The sequence below is a fragment of the Strigops habroptila genome, chromosome 12 (genome assembly GCF_004027225.2).
Source record: "Strigops habroptila isolate Jane chromosome 12, bStrHab1.2.pri, whole genome shotgun sequence".
In the NCBI taxonomy this organism is placed as follows: domain Eukaryota; kingdom Metazoa; phylum Chordata; class Aves; order Psittaciformes; family Psittacidae; genus Strigops; species Strigops habroptila.
This window is the reverse complement of record NC_044288.2, coordinates 20,482,963-20,499,841: the sequence shown is the minus strand read 5'-3', so window position 1 is coordinate 20,499,841 and position 16,879 is coordinate 20,482,963. Positions and strand designations below refer to the sequence as shown.

Genomic DNA, 16,879 nt, shown 5'->3' with positions numbered 1-16,879 from the left:
GTCTTGTCTTGGAGGACGGTGCTCATTGGGAGGATAAAATGTACAACTTGGTGTAAGGGACAGATTCTAAAAGGACAGAAGTCATCATAGAGTTGAAAACAAGTACTGATAAAGTTCAGTAGAAGCTTCTAAAAATAGCGCTAGATAACATAATATGATGTAATGTATGTGTCCTGCTTCTCAGGAATATGCGAATGCTGTGGTAAAAAAGCTTAAAGTTAAGTTCAATTCTACATGGACCTCTCTCTAAAAGATAATGCCCTCAGTTGTGTGCTGCCTTGGAACGCTTAAATGATACGTTACTCTACAGCTGAATAAGGAATAAGCACAGTCATTTATAGCTTGAAGTTACAAGGGAAGGTTCCTGTTGTGTGAACTTGAATTCGAGAGGTCTGTCCTCATCTAAGAGTTGGGCAGTATCTGTGGGAAAGACTGGAGTCTGGCTGTCCATTTTGCTTTGGTACTTTTCAGAGTGCTTTAAAAAGAACAGCTTTGCAAATGGTAACTTGTAAAAACTGTAATAACAAACTATGAAAATGTAAATGATTTCATCAAGTGTATTGTCTGTACTACTAAAAGTTTATGATACTAAAGGCTTACTTATTTTGCTCTGTTTCATTTGAAGGCCATTTAGATATGGTTCGTTTTTTGCTTGAAGCTGGAGCTGATCAAGAACATAAAACAGATGAGATGCACACAGCACTGATGGAGGCCTGCATGGTAAACAGCCTTTACTGCTCCCTTTTCAATGACAGGAATGAAAGAGATGATAAAAGAAAGTGAGCCTTTGTTAAAAGCTGGGTTGGGTCTGCAAGTGAGCATATGTTAGTTTCGATTGTAAGAAGCCTTTACTTTAGTTATCACAGGTAACTAATTGGTCTAATTGATCATGAGGAAAAATCACTCTAATTTTTGGGGGTGTGGTGTGTTGTTCTATATGCTCCCTATGTGAAGTGTAGGGGTAACCAACCTGCAGTGCAGTGCAGCAGGTTGAGCCCAAGTCACTGTTTCTTTTTCAATGTGGAAGTCAGTTTTCCGCCTTTGTAAGTCTCAGAGGTGTCAGATCATGGTGGTATGAGCTGTCCGGAAGTACTCTGAGCTGGATGACTGATGGATTACATCATTCCCGCACTGCTGCAGGAAGTGTTTTGCATGTAGGGATGGATTGCTCTCTTCTAGGTTTCTATAAATGCTGCTGTGAGGTTTTTCTTTTGAAAATAAAACAGTAGGTCAAAAGTAGGTTAGTTCTTAGTTCTTTGGCAACTCTTATAATTTCAAAGCGGTCATTGAGGAAAGACTTCCAAGAGCTTCATCTTAATAAAAGTGCTATTGTGTCAAAACATATATATGCAACGATTTTTGCCCAGACCTTAGGTGACCTTTTATCTATTCTTCAAGCTGGGAAACTTCTTTGAATAAAGAAAAGGGACCTTAATTTGCTCCCAATAGCCTATAATCCTTAGAAGACAGGCTGCAATGTTCCTCCAGTTTTCTGAGACCTGGAGGATCAAGTGTTCCTTCAGTGCACTTGTGAGGTGATGATGCAAGTGACCAAGGTCAGATTATAACGTCTCGAGCTGTGTTGAAATCTTCTGACAGTGAGATGGTGATAGTGTCCTTGAATAGTCTTCACTGTATGGGACCCTAGTGCCAGTAAGGAATTGAGAATGCTGTCTCCTAAAGGACATTGCAGCATAACTATTAACTCGTTTTGTTTAGGTTTAGAGGTTTCTTTGTGCTTTCATGGTGATACAGTCTGAGCACTGGGTTGACTTGGGGACTATGAAGTATCTTGCTTGGGAAAGATAAAGATGTGTGGGTTGCCTGCACGTTTTTAGCTCTAGCTTGCATTACAGACTGTGTGTTGACCTTTAAAAACAACCATGAGGCAACTGATCCTTTCACATCCCAACTCTTAAGTGGAATGATGGAATTTGTTCCTTATCACCTTTTGGCTGCTCCCTTGCAGAACTGTTCCATCAAATCATGGGGACTCTTCCCAGTCAGTCTTCACTGTTTTCCAACTAGTGAATGCTGCAGAGGGAGCTGGAATGTCTGGCCTCTGATCACCAGTTATAAGTGCCTCTGAGTTTTAGTATGTTTTAGACAACGTAGAGTGCCACACCTAGAAAATGCCTTTAGTTAGATGAGGTGGTTGTTGGCTTTTAGCCATCTTCTCTGAGAACAACAGCCTGTCTTTGATTGTAGACTTGATTGCTGTCAGTCTCGGGTTACTACCTGCTTCATGGTCAACTTAAGACAAGTGTTGGCAAGAGTCGTGTCTTTGATATCCCTCTTTGTGTTAGCTGTTCGAGTTACTGTCTGACACTTCTGGTGAGATCAGGATGGGGAACTGGTCGTTCACTTGAGGTTGTGGTTCTTGATACATAGGAAGCTCTTCAATTTCAGGAATTAGTGGAATTATTAGCGTTATAACTTTATAAATTACCCCTAGGTAGCAGTGCCCTAGCCTCAACAGCTCTGGCTTGAACCTCAGGCAGAGAGGTCTTCTAATGTCTTTTTCCCCTTTAGTATTGCCCAACTTCATTTAGATTTCCTTCAAAGGACACATTGTAAAAACATCTGCTATTTGCTACTGAAATTAGCCCTTTTTATGTCTTCCTCAGGAAGAAGTATTCTTTAGTTCTTTAGCAACATCTGTCAGCATGCATTGAGGCTAGTCTAAAGAATTAATCCATCTGAACTGCCAAATCCTAGGAGAACCACTGTGTCAAGACACAGGGCTCTAAATCATAGCTGACTGACAGTTTACTCCTGAATGAACCCCGTATATCTTCATATGGCAAATGGAGTGACCAAGATGATGCATGTAATACCCATGCACCTGCAATATGCAAAGCAGTAAATGGTTTTCCCTCCACTGAGAGATACAGAGCAGGCTTCGACTGAAGTCTTTCACTTGGAGTTCCCTTTCTATCTTTAAGTTATCCTGTTTAATTGTGCATTCCACAATGTCCTCTGATTAGACTCTCAGACCTTCTGTACCTCACCAAGCACTCTTTGCATGGCCTGAACCTTCCCCCTTCATTAGGTGGTGTTTGCGATTGGTTTCAATTTTTCCAGATCTCCAGATTGTTCCACAAGTTTGGGTCCCAGTTTCTGAAGTTATGTGGGAGGGAGAACCAATGTGGGTGTTTCTTCTTTCTTAATGTCAAAATTTCTTTACTTTTTCCCCCTTTGAGAGGTATTGGGTCAATACAGACCACACCTGAGGTGAAACATGGATTTTTGGTACTTGGTCCATTTCAAGTGACTTTGAGGAGTTTACTGGTAGTTTCCTGGGAAGCTGAGAGCTGCATTTATATGCTTTGATTGGTAAGGGCTCAAACAGATTGCTCTGGCAATCTTCATTCTCTTCTCTCTATGACAAAGAGTGCTTCACCCCAAGGCACTTTCCAGTCTCTTTTAAGATTTATTTGAGTCTTCCCTCCTCCTGTTACCTACCTCATTGAACCCACTTTAGTTTCTCTGCAGGTCTTTCCCAGGATCTAGAAATTGCCAGTTGGAGCTTTTCTTCTTTGCCTGTAGAAGCCATTAATCAACTACAGAGAAAAAGAAAATATTTGCTCCAATGTTTGTTTTGGTGTTTAGTCAGGGAGTGGGTTTATTACTTATGGTACTTGTTTGCTATCTCTATTACTTCTGTGTCTCAGGGATTGTGCTGGATATTTATCCCATAATTCCTTCCCTACTTCCCCAAGAAAGGAAAACAAACAGACAGGACCAAAACCCCACCATAGATCTGCCTTTTTTCCTCATGCATTTGAACCTTAGATGTAGGTGGAAACCTGAATGTCACTTTAATCCAAGCATTACCATAACTATGTCATAAATGGAACCATCATCAATAAAAAGACTGTCTCTTTAGGATCACTTTCAGACCTAGTGTGATAGTGACTGCAACTCCAGCATCAAGTGACTTCAGATGTTTCTGACTTTGATGTTCCTGTTTGTTCTGTAGGATGGGCACGTGGAAGTGGCACGCTTGCTTTTGGACAGTGGCGCTCAAGTGAACATGCCTGCAGATTCATTTGAGTCTCCACTCACTCTGGCTGCTTGTGGTGGGCACGTGGAGTTAGCAGCTCTCCTGATTGAGAGGGGAGCTAACCTGGAGGAAGTTAATGATGAAGGTTATACTCCTCTAATGGAAGCTGCCCGGGAAGGCCATGAGGAGATGGTTGCCTTGCTGCTGGCACAAGGTGAGAGCACTGTTGTTTCTTGAGCATTCCTTACTAAGAATGCAGTGCTGACCATTTGCCACTAAGTATTAGGTGCAAATTCCTCTGATGTAGTGTGTGGCTGTCACTGCTTGTTGCTGTAACTAGAGAGCAAAGCTAAAACACCTAAACAAGTGGAGATGATGAGCATTCACCTTCCTACCGTGTGTCTGGTCAGTTAAAATAACAGCTCTTTTGTTTCCTAGGGGCAAATATAAATGCACAGACAGAAGAAACACAGGAAACAGCTCTTACTCTGGCATGCTGTGGAGGGTTTTCTGAAGTAGCTGACTTCCTTATTAAGGCAGGAGCTGATATTGAACTTGGTTGCTCAACACCTTTGATGGAAGCTGCTCAAGAAGGTCATCTTGAATTGGTGAAATACTTGCTGGCAGCAGGTATGTGTACAGTGCAGACGAGCTAGCCCACAGATACTATAGACTCAATGTTCTATATGGTTTAGAAGATACCTGGGCTTGTTTGTGTCAGTCTTGTTACAAGAAACTGTATTCTCAGATGCTTTAACAAGAAGGAAAAAGCATATGATACACCTCAATATTGCGTGATGCTGTTAACAGAGAAAAGTGCCTCACAGAGCCCTGCATTGCGTGGCATATCTAGAACCATCCATATCCATTAGGAACATTGCTTCCAGCTGACTGCGTTCAGGACAAAATAATACAGATAATGCCTGGTTTTATATGTTGCTTCTGCTTTGACTGAGCCTGGTTATCTGCAGTCGGTCTCCCTAGATAACCAGTACTTTAGGAATTGTGCCTTGGGAAATAGTGTGCAAGACAGATTCTGGAATGTGCTGGATTTCTGTGAGGAATGAGTTTTCCTACTACACAACACAGTAGTAAAAGTTAAATCTTGCTTGGAGTTGGGGGGAAACGACACTGCAGTTTTCATCTGTCAGTTGAAAGTAGGTAGAGACTGAAATGTAGTAATACTGCTTAAAAAAATAAATGAAAGGGAGCTGCATTTTGGAAGTCTTCCTTGTTATGGGAGTTATTTATTTGTATGCTCTTTCCTAAGCAGGAAATTGTCTGGATTTGTAATTCTAGAAAGTAGTGCTCGCTGCTTAGGGAGGGACAGTGACAACTGCATCTCTTTGTGCAGTGACACCAGGCTGTGACACCTGTCACCAGCTCACTGGGAATGCTGCTTGCACTTCACTTCTGATAATGTGGAGAGTGAATTGAGGAGCCTTGATTTGACATCAAGGAGTGTCTAAATATATCTCACACCTTGAGAATACAAAAATGGATAATCACATTGGCTTTTATTGAGAATAATGCATTACATACCAGAGCCATGCATAGCATGAAAGCTATGTGGAGGTGTGTATGAAGCTAGTCAAATTATTTCAACAAAATGGTTTTAAAGCAAATTATTTTAAAGAGTAGGGAAGAAATGAAATATGTACAAGTGTATGGTCTTGGAGCATTAATACTAATTAAATAATATGCATTTTGTCTGGTTTTTCCTTGGCATGCAGCTCCTGTCAAATGGATAGTCTAGACAACTGTCTGGATTCACTTTTATGTGTTGTAACAACTGGAATCTTCATTGCTGTAGAGGGAATATAGGAATAAGCGAGCATACAGGTGCTCAGATTGTCGGTCACGCTTTTTCCAAGCCTTTGCTTCTCCTCAGAGTATTTTTACTACGAGCAATTTTTACCATGAGAGCGAAGCCCTCGGGCTGTGGAAGCTCTTGGTCACAGATGAAGTGCCTTGATTTTTGTATTTATGTGATACAAAATGCTTGATAAGGTGATGTCCAGTAAGAACAAGCTACTGTTGTGTTTCTAGGAGCAAATGTTCATGCCACCACAGCGACAGGAGACACAGCTTTGACCTATGCCTGTGAAAATGGACATACTGATGTTGCAGATGTGTTGCTTCAAGCTGGTGCTGATCTGGTAAGATTGCTGCTGCCTCTGGTGGGGAAGGTACTTTGGTTTCAAACTGTATGCCAAAGCTGACATGCTTGCAGAGCAGAAAGGCGATTTTAGCAATTGAGATTCACATATGGGTGCAAAAACAGGCACAGAAGAAAGTTTTTTAAGAAGCCTGCACATTGTTTGGTCTGAAAAAAAATTAAAAATATTATTGGTTAATCTTACATCCGTTAAGTGAAAAGTTTTCTCTACAGTTTATGCTTGTGACAGTTCATTGTCTTCTTTTGGGGGGGGGGGGGTTTCAATTGGGGGAATTTTTACTGGGAGGGGCTTTGGACAAGGGCCTGTAGGGACAGGACAAGGGGAATGGCTTTAACCTGCCAGAGGGGAGGTTGAGATGAGCTCTGAGGCAGAAGCTCTTCCCTGTGAGGGTGCTGAGGCGCTGGCACAGGGTGCCCAGAGAAGCTGTGGCTGCCCCATCCCTGGCAGTGTTCAAGGCCAGGTTGGACACAGGGGCTTGGAGCAACCTGGTCTAGTGGAAGGTGTCCCTGCCTGTGGCAGAGGGTTGGAACTGCATGAGCTTTAAGGTCCCTTCCAACCTAAACCAGTCTGTGATTTTATTATTATGGTATGATCAGTAAGTTTTATTGTTTAGCAGGAGATATTTCTGCATTGCTTTAATTCATTATGCTACTTCATTATTCTCAAACTCTTGTGGATTAGAGTTTACTTGCTCCACTTTTCTGAATTTAAAATGTTTTAGCATTAGAAGCTAGTAATACTCTACTTTAGGGTTAGTTTCTGAACTAAGAGACTCTGTTTCTGAACTAAGAGACTGAGTGTCTTAAGTTTCTAAAACTACAACACGAAAAAACACCAAACTAAGCAATGCCTTTTCAATGACCAACATCAGATCATCTCTGTTCTTTGTCCCAGAACTGTTTTCTTTCTTGTAACTCTGGGTTTTAGTGTATTGCTTTCACAGTCTTTATTTTCTGTAACACATTTAATCATAACTAAGCTGTTTCCATAATTGTTTCGATTTTTTTTCACATTCTGTAGTGGGAGACCTAAAACTGCCTCTTCATCAGCCACAGAGATACAGGGTTTGTTTGGCTTTTAAGCCGTAAAGCCCAGTTGATCTGTTAGTCCTCTAAAGCAGTTCAGGAGCCTTATGCTCCTAAGATAAGCAGGGAAGAGTATTTTTTTGTTGCCTTTTTGTTGTTGTTTTTTCTTTTTTTCTTTTTTTTTTCCTCCCACTATTTCTTCTTTTTCCACACTCTGCTTGTGTGGGGTTTTTTTTTGGGGGGGGCTTGAGGTTTTAGTTGGATATTTTAGGGGGTTTTATTCCTTTTAAATAATAAAGGATGTCAGAAAATATTATCATTGAACGTGATAGATCAACATCCTAATGAAGGTACTTAAATTTCAGTCTTAGATGTTTTAATTTTTCAGGTATATATTTACAACTACAAATAAATGAATGCTGTAATGGTGGATTAATAATAATTCCACTCTTCTTTATGAGTATACTTTTTTTCAGGCCTTATTAATTCTTCTGCAGTCAATGTCTGCTTCGTGTGTTCCTACCAGGGAGGAAGGGCATGTAGGTGGAGGGGGGTGTTTGTGTGTGCTGCACTTTGCTCACTTCAGTCGTGGGTGCCGAGCATCAACCACTTGAGTAGGGACAGGGGTAAGGGTTTGGGGTTCTGTTGGGTATTTAAATAAGTACTTGGTTATAAACAGATATAAGCCATGAAGTATCTTACAGTGAGGAGCAAAGCATGAAGCAAAAAATATTAACTGCATAAACTTTTAAATCAATACATTCAAGGGTTGCTGCTTAAATGTCACTTCAAGTTATTCGTCTTGTCGCTTGTATTATTTCCCCTCTCCTCACCAAGGTGGGCAGTGTTTGTGGCCTTTAGCATCTAGTTCTGATCAGTACTGCAGAGAAGAATCCCGGGCCTCTCTATAGTAGTTTTATTTTACTGCATTTTCTTGTGCTGCCAATCAAAATGGGGACCCCTCAAGAAAAGTACTGTAGGGAAGCAAAGGGAGACCTGCCATGTAAATCTACTAGTGTTGGGTTCTGATTGTAAGTAAATGGGGAAACACCTGGAAACTGCAGCAGTGCTTACGGCAGGTGCCTCAGGTGTGGAGCAGTTTCCTTTCAAACCTTTGTGTGGTTTTGCTGCATTAGGAGTTGTGAGTTCTTGTGGATAGAGTTATCTTTGTACTGGGGAGGGTTCTTGAAGCGTGTGGCCTTGCTGCTGGGCTATGAAAAACCTTCTTTGACAGTACCATGGGAGGTTATTTTTCCAGATTCCAGTTTTCATTGGTAATTGAAATGAGGTTGGATTATTTCAGCAAGTTGTCCCAGGAAGTCTGTGATGGAGTAGGGAATTGAATGTGGAGCTGGACTTCAGCCTCTGCTTGGTCTGTGTTCAAAATTGGTTAATTTTGCTCTCCTTCTGATGTTGAGACACAGCAAATGAAAGTACATGTCCAGTTGGTTTTCTCTCTTTCCTTTTTCATCCTGCAACTTCAGTCTTTCTTGGGATTGCTTCCACTGATGTTTCGTTGTTTTCCAGAAGCCTTCATACCTCAGGTTTACATGCAGTCACTGAGGAGCTGCACATACAACATCTTACCCTCTTGGGGAGAGGTCCTTTCTGAGGAAAACACTGGTTATGTCTTGAACAGTAACATAAAACAGAGCTGAGGGCTGTTCTCTGATTGCAAGGGCAAATGGCACATGCATCCATGCTGTGCCAGCACTGGGCCTGGTAGGTCACTGAGCTTGGGGCTGTGCCCCTGTGTCTGTAAGGATGTCAGTGGCTACGATGCAGCCCACCAGAGTGGTATTTTCATCCCACGATACTGGGAGCATACAATGGACACCCTTGGGTTGTGGGATGAGGTCTTGAAGGGGTTCGTGTGAGGCTTCCCAGATAAGTGAAGAGTAACCTGATGTCACATTTTCCATGCTGTCCATTGGGAGCAGTCCCTGGTGACCTCCTCCCCTGTTGTTCTTGACAGGGCCAGTACTACGCCAGGGTAGCTGCAAAGGAATAAGCAGAGTGAATGACCAGTGACCCCATGCCTAAGCTTGTCTCCTGGCCCTGTGTTATTTACCCACAGATATGTAGCCAGTGCTGGATTATGCTGCTGTTACTTTATTGGTTTGTGAGCCACCTGCATATTCTGTCTTCTTCCAGACCAGGCAGGCAGGCAAGGAGCATAGTTTCTGAGGATTTTTCTTCTCCCTGATTCCAGATCAAGGAAAGAAAATTGTTCATTCTTCCCCAAATGCGCTTGGGTTAAAGGAACAGTGAACACTGGCTGTCAAGATCGGTTGTGATCCATTTCTTCACAATTCAGAGCCTTTATTCCATGATTTGGAAAGCATATAATCTATTCTAAGACCTCAAATCTTTCCTGGCTTCTCAAGTCTCTCTTCAATGGCCAGGAGGTCAGGGCTGACTGGGAGTTGAGGTGCAAACTTTGAGACTGCAGGTGTGAAGAGGAGCCTCTCCCATGCTGGGTTAGCCAAATTGGCAGAGGCAGGAGATGTTTGTCAGGGGGTTTCCTGTATCGTGCTCATTGAAAACTGAAGTTTTCCAACTTTGAAGTTACCCACCTCATTCTACTGAACAGATTCTTGTGTGTTGCTCATGTCCAGTTGAGGTTTTCTCAATCTCAGAATAGAACCTTGAGCTAAAGTTTGAGCGTGTTTTATGATGAAGGTGGTGAGACACTACAAGCAAGTTGCCCAGAGGAGTTGTGGATGCCCATCACTAGAAAAGTTCAAGGTTAGGTTGGACATGCACCTGGCAGGTGGGTGGAGTAGAGTGTCTTTGAAGGTCCTGTCCAACCCAAACCATTCGCTGGTCATTATATGATGAGGGATTCTAGTTCCAGTAAAGTTTTTGTCTGAACTGGAAGTGATTATTACCGCCACGTCTCAGCACAAAAGGCTGCTGTTCTTGGAAGTAGAACATGGGAGCTCTTTGCTTTTCAGGACTGATCTTCTGGCCTAGGTATCACATATGTAATTCCGTTCAAGAGCCAGTGGTGACCTTGAGAACTCTGTTAGATTCATTAAGGAGTGTGGCTTTATAAGAACCAGCAGAACTAAATGAAAATGATGGCAGAGGTGAATTTTCCCTAGTTAGTGGTTAATTTTTCCTTTAAACTCTGCATTGGCAAGTTCTTCTAGAAACAAATGGTGTCAGAGCTCGCACTGCCCTGGTCCTGTCTGCTGCAGAGCTTCTCAATCACATGTGGTATCCTGATGAATTTGTATCTCCTTGTGACTAATTGTTCATGAAGTCTGGCTTGTTACCAGTTACTCTGCTGGTTTTCTGCTGCCCTTCTTGAAGGGATCTGTCTTTTCCATGTCCTTACAGGGACAAAGTTGGCCTGTCAGAGTCTGTAACAAAGCTAGCTTGGCAGGCCCTACACCTTTCCTTGCTAATGTATGCATTTTGAAATCGGCTTGCTCTTGCCAACCATATGAATGACTTAATATGAGGCACATCTGAAGCCTTCAGCCTGTGATCCCATCTGTGCCTTAGTTGCATCCTAATCCCTTTATCGCCTGCAGGACTGCAGACTTCCAGGGTCTTAGGCTGAGCCCCTGCCACTGGACCAAATGTAAATTTTACTTGTTTACAAAGCTCTTTGTTGGGGTCAAAACACCTATTTTAGATTTTTGTGATTAACAGGAGTAAAAATTTGGACATTAGAATCCTGAATAGAATTTGATAGAAGATTTTTTTTCTAGATGGTGATATGGTTTAATACCTTCAGGAGAGTATAAGCAGCACTTCAATAAGACAGTTATTTACCTGTGTGTCGAGGATTTCTCTAACCTCAGAGGTTAGAAGAGACTTTTCTTTTACCTGTAAGAGTTCTCTTTTATTTGTTTTCCTCTTCTTTGTGTCTTTACTAGCAGTTTCCTTAGAGTTTCCTTCTTAAGGATGGTAAAACTCACAGAGTATTGGTGCTATTTAATTGAGAGGTAATATCCTGCTTTTAAGATGTATGCCTTTCTATAAACTAAAAGTGCCTGTTTGGATGCCTGGTCCTGTTCCCTTTTAATATAGAACCAGACCTGGATGAAGTGCTACATACTGGAGACTCCTTTTTGAGAGAGAGAGACTGCTCTTGACAAGGTAGTTACATCTTTGCCTGTTCCAGTGTAGCTGAAAACGAGAGATTCTTCCTTTTTGGGCAGTGAGAGGTTGCCAGCTTTTCTCAGCTGGGAAGCACAGAAAACAGTTTTGAATTGGGACTTTGTAATCTGGCCTGCTTTGCAGCTGGACGTGACTCTGCTGCACAGGAGAGTTGATCTCATGATGGAGTTTACCTTTCTGCTACAAAATACGTGGGTGCTTTTATACTGAACTTGAGAGATGGAAGAGAACCCGAGGGCTGCTTCATCCTTGCATTCTTTTCATTTTGCACTGTTAAGCGCTCCCCAAAGCTCTTTGTACTAGTTAAAATTCCACATGCAGCTTTCCTTAGACATTAAAACTGGCTCCCTGGCATCCACAGAAATCCAGTTGCAAAACCAGATAAAATAAAAATGAAAATACAGGCATGCCAAACTGCCTCTTGGTTCTTCCCCTAGGATGGGGGCTTCGCCTTCAGCTGATAACATCCATCACATTGATGTAGCTCCTTACTCAGAAACTCACTTCCTTTCTGTGTATGACACACTTCATGTTTGATGCAGTGTGCATAAGGCAGCATTTAAACATCTACAAAAATAGCCAATGCTTTATGGATTTGAATGGAACCATGCTGGAGACAGCTGTGGTGGTGTGACAGTGAGGGGGCTGAGAAGCTGTCACGTTTTTCCTTGCTGTTTCTTGAGCCATCGGGGAAGGTCAGGGATTCCAGGTCTTTTTAGAGTTGGCCTTCAGTCTGCTATAAATAAAGCAAAAGGTTGTAGCACACAAGAAGCTAATTTTTGTAGTTAACACCTTTTGGATGTTGTGTTGCAGCCTCTGGATGGTGTGAAGTACAATGAAATTCTCTCTTTTGCCACTAATGAGCAAAAAAGTCATCTTGTATTTAACGAGATGCTGTATGTAACCTTTATGCTCTCATCATGAATCCCAATGGCTTGTGGTAGGCGTCTCAGCCAGCAAGAGCTGCATTGCTTGGTCTTACCTTTGTGCTTGCTTGCCTGATTCCAGCAAAACAGAGGCTTCAGCTGGTGGATCCAGTCCATTTAAGCTCACATTCCAGGTCTTCATGACCAAGAACAACATTTATTTGTAGAACGAGAGCCGTGAGTTGTTCTTTTTCCTTCCGCAGGACAAGCAGGAGGACTTAAAGAAGACTATTTTGGAGGGCATAGAGCCGGGCAAGCATCAGGTGAGGTTGGCCTTTGATGCTTGTAAGCTGCAGCCTCAGGATACATGCTAACAATAAGCATGGCTTTAAAGCATCTAAATCTCTTCTAAAACACAAAGCCTCCCTGTGCAGACCAGACATGGCATCTCTGTGCTGCGTTTTCCCTGCTGCTGGGTTTTCTAAAACCCCTGTTTACACAACAGTATCTCAACCTTCACCAGTGCAGCAAGTGATCTGATTGAGTCTGTTAGCACAAGTAGCTGAGTTAAATCTGTTGCTACATATCCAGCTTCCTGTAAGGTCTTTCCTTTTCACGTATTTAAACTAGAGGCCTAGTTGAGTTTTTAGGTGCCTCTGAAATACTGCTTTGCTACATATCTCTGGAAGGTTATCTGGGGCAATTAGGTTGGTGACTGCTGGAATCCTGTATCTTTTGATGGGGATTCAATCCGGAAAATGAGCGAAGTGGCACAGTGATAGGAAATGTATTGTTTGGCTGTTGTCTTGCATCAGAAACGTCATCTAAATCGTTTTGCTTAGAACAACATTTAGATTTCTGTTAAATATTCACCGTTGTCATGGGTGAGAGGCTTTTTAGGAGTTGAAGAGACCAATTGCACCCTTACATTAAAATAACATATGACATTGGAAATGGACTTGGAAAAAATATACTAGGGAATAATACTTGCCAACCATGAATCCTTGTGAACCAGGGAGGATAGTACCATGGGGAGCGGAAGCCCTTGTGTAGCTGATCTTGGAATCACCTACACCAGAGAACTCGAAATCAAGGATAAAAAAATACCAGGTTCTGATGACACTGCTTTTGCTCTGCTCTCTGAAATACTGGTTTAGCTAGAAAGGAAATAATTGTTGTTACTGACTGGATTCTCATCTCCTCTTTGAGTCCCAGTGGAAAAGATGCAGATGATGTAAACTCTTACCTGATGTGGGTAATACTCTTGCTTTCCCCTTCGTTCCTGGTACCTAAACCTATGGAAAAGTCTTCTCGGGCATTCTTTCAAGCAGAATTAGCAGGAGAACACATAAGTGTTTAGAGAATGGTGGCATAGGTGTTCTCCTTTATATCTCTTTCTGGTCATACTAACTGCAGTGTTTCTCAGGGCTGGAGCAGTGAAGAGGGACAGAACACTGGTGAGTCCTGCAGTGCAGAGAGCTGGGGAAGTTGTCTTTGGAGATGAGCACTCCTTGCTAGTTTTGTTCTTAGAAAAAAAGCATTTGCATGTACTTCATATTGATACAAGGAAGTAGCACATTGGAAAATGCTGGAGGATGCTTTTGACAGTTTTCATGTTCTCTGTCCTGATTTTGATTATCTAATACAGCTAAAAAAAAAAAAAACAGTATCTTTGAAATGTATGGCCATTCCAGGTAAAAGAAGGGTGTGAGTTAGATAGAAGCACTGTGGTGCGCTGGATCAGCTTCTTAGTTTGGCTTGGTCTAGATGCTTTCCTTTAAAGCTCGAGTTGATGCTATCTGTTAGCCTTTGTCAGGGCTGGATAGAGTGCTGAAGTCATAGAAATGTATATTTTAAGATTAAATTAATTCTGTCTTTGATGTGAAAAACACCATCAAAATGCAGTAACTTTTGCAGATCTACAGCAGGTGGGCAGACAAATGGTCTAGTTTAGCTGGACTGATGATGTGTACGGTACTGCAAGTGTTTGAAGTGTATAATAGTTGAGGATCAAGTTCTGCCTGCTTGATGAAGTGACAGTTGGTTAAACTGGGCAGGGTAACTGCCTTGCATTTCAATGAGGAGCCTCCTGACATCCGTGTTTAAGACTTACAGTGAAGTCTGCTAGGAATAGAGAATGTTGCAAATAATATCTTACTGCTAGTTATCTGAAACGCTACATTTGGATGGCTTTTCACTGTCTTGAATATAGCTAAGCTATAACCTCAAATAAATTTTGCTTCTTGCCATCTTTGCTGTTGCATCAGTGGTGATTTAGAAATGTATATTGAATAATTGTGTGGGCAGTAATGTTCTGGTCCTCCTCAGAGTAAAGGGGTGGTCAGTGGTTCTTTGCATCCATAACTGCTTTGTAAGTGATGTGCCACCAGTACCAGGGATTTACTGTGCATCGGGCAAACAGCAGCATCTGACTTTCTATGACCTATTGGCAGTGGCTGAGGAAGGAAAAACTATACCAAATAGTAAGCACCAGAGCTCAAGGGCATGCTGCTAATTCTTGCATGTCATGAGGCCATATACTAACCTAATGAGCTTTACATGTCCTGCAAGTATCTCTGACATGCAGACAATCCAAAAGCATGCAGATAGCGGCAGCTAAACCATCATTTGCCTGGGAGTGGAATCTACTTTATATTAAAACAAAAAAGGTGACTTCAGCAGTAAGTCTGGAAGGTTTCCCTTCCTGCCTGTCTGCACTAACGCGTTGCTGTACCAAGCAAGCAAAGAAATGGCACAGTTCTTTGAGGTTTAGACGTGTTAAAGCAGGGTACAATAACACAAAGTCATTATGAAGGCACAGGAGCAGAGTGTTTCTGTTCTTTCCAAAGCACATAGGAGAGGGGCTGTGTAACCTCCCTCATAGCAAAGATTGGGTTGTGTTTTCTGCAGTGTATCAGGCTCCAATAGAAGGTACAGTCAAGAGATTTCTTTCTCGAATGTATGAACAGAAAGCTAATCTAAGGTGCAGCTTGCAACTGAAGCAAGCCATATGTCAGAGGACATCTGCAGAGTTTTCAGGAATACTGAAATTATGGGAAGGAGTTGATTTGTTCTGCCAAATCTATTCTCGTCCTTTTATATTTGTAAATAGCCATGTCATCCACTGTCAGTACCGAATGTTAACTTTCACTGTTAGATACACATGCGATTCCAGAAGTAAATACTGAACTTAGAGCTTGGCTTCCCAGATATTTAATGAAAAAACACCCCAAACCCTGGTCCTAATACATTTGATCAGACTGGATATTCAGATCACCAGTACAACACTCACAGGAAGGTGCTGTTTCCTCCCCTCGCTGCTGGGGGAGGGTTGATGTGCATATTAGTCAGCATTCCTTGTGGTATTAAGCATGGCTACAGAGCAAGCAAACTTCCTTGTTCTTTAGCTTCTCTAATACACTTGTATTAAAACTCATTGTTCCAGTATTCAGAAACTTTTTAAATTAGAAAATGGTTCTTGTTACTCCTTTTTTGTTGGTTTGTATCATCCTTTTGTCATCTTTCTGCCCTATTCTCCAATCCTCTTGTTCAGAGACTCTGTGACCTGCAGTGATTTGTCTCATTTTTATTGCTGATCCTCTTCAGCGTGATTTAAAACTGTTGCCTGCACTTCAGACGCTATTGCATTTTTTAAGGTCTGATGTGCAGCATGTGACAGCTTCAGAACTGCTGTACATCAATCCAGAGCTATTTGTGGACTTCTTGATGCTGGATGATGTTTGTGTTAAATAGTCCTCCTTTTTGAGGAGGAAACAAGTTGTTGCTGTTCCCAAGTATGTTATGCATTTGAACACTGTAATAAAAAGGGGTCTGTAAGCAGGGCAACTTCCTTGTGTGATAACAGCACGGAAGTGGTCTTAATGCTTTTGACAGTGTGATTCAGTATTTAAGGTACCATGAAAATTGATTCCAGTCAGTTTATATTGATTTCAGTCATCTTATAAGATAGATCTTCTACTGAGACAGGTAATTCTGAGGCAGGTTCCATCACCAGATGGTTCAAAAGCTGGAACAGTGGTATAAGTTTTGCCCATTTATCTATCTGTTACTTCTTTCCAACAGGAGCATGAATCCGAAGGTGGGAGAACCCCACTAATGAAGGCGGCACGAGCCGGTCATCTGTGCACCGTGCAGTTCCTTATTAGCAAAGGTAAAATACTACTTTAAAGAACTAATTAAAAACTTCAAAATGCCACTTTCCAGTTGTGTATGTTTGTGATCCTTTTCCAAAATGACTGTGGTTATGTGTATGTGAGCATTTGCCAAACCATTTGGGGTTTGTTGAATTTGATTCAGTTCGTGTTACAGTGAATCACAAAGTATTTTGGTAGTTACTTTCCTAGTCTGATCTATAGATTAATCAATAGATTTGAAGCACAGCAAATACTTTCAGCTTCTTACAAAGAAGCACTCCCTCCTTGAGGAAAACCACATCCTCAAGTGCTGTCTGAAACAATAAAAACTGCATCATGTAGTGATGCTGATGAGGGCTTAGAATGACAAATTAAAAGCTGTACTTTGTACACCAGAGGTGTTCCCTCTCTCTTACCACTCAGGAGGCCCACTCTTACTGCCCTTGTCTTTACACGCTGAGGAGGGTGATGCATAGAAGCCATCAGTTATTCAGAATCCCTTGTTTTTACCTTA

At 41.8% G+C, this 16,879-nt stretch overlaps 1 protein-coding gene across 17 annotated transcripts in view; it reads left to right on the top strand.

The window, feature by feature from the left end:
• LOC115615550 (ankyrin repeat and KH domain-containing protein 1-like) overlaps positions 1–16,879 on the top strand; it is a 102,964-nt gene that overhangs the window by 41,027 nt on the left and 45,058 nt on the right. For 11 of the 17 annotated variants that reach the window (XM_030503817.1, XM_030503813.1, XM_030503816.1 and 8 more), the window contains 6 exons: positions 626–720; positions 3,983–4,220; positions 4,445–4,636; positions 6,056–6,165; positions 12,475–12,534; positions 16,295–16,382. In XM_030503817.1, the coding sequence (XP_030359677.1) occupies positions 626–720; positions 3,983–4,220; positions 4,445–4,636; positions 6,056–6,165; positions 12,475–12,534; positions 16,295–16,382 (783 nt within the window). Of the gene's footprint in view, positions 1–625; positions 721–3,982; positions 4,221–4,444; positions 4,637–6,055; positions 6,166–12,474; positions 15,346–16,294; positions 16,383–16,879 lie in introns of those variants that run through there. The other 6 variants (XR_003994088.1, XM_030503814.1, XM_030503812.1 and 3 more) reach the window with 2 other exon arrangements.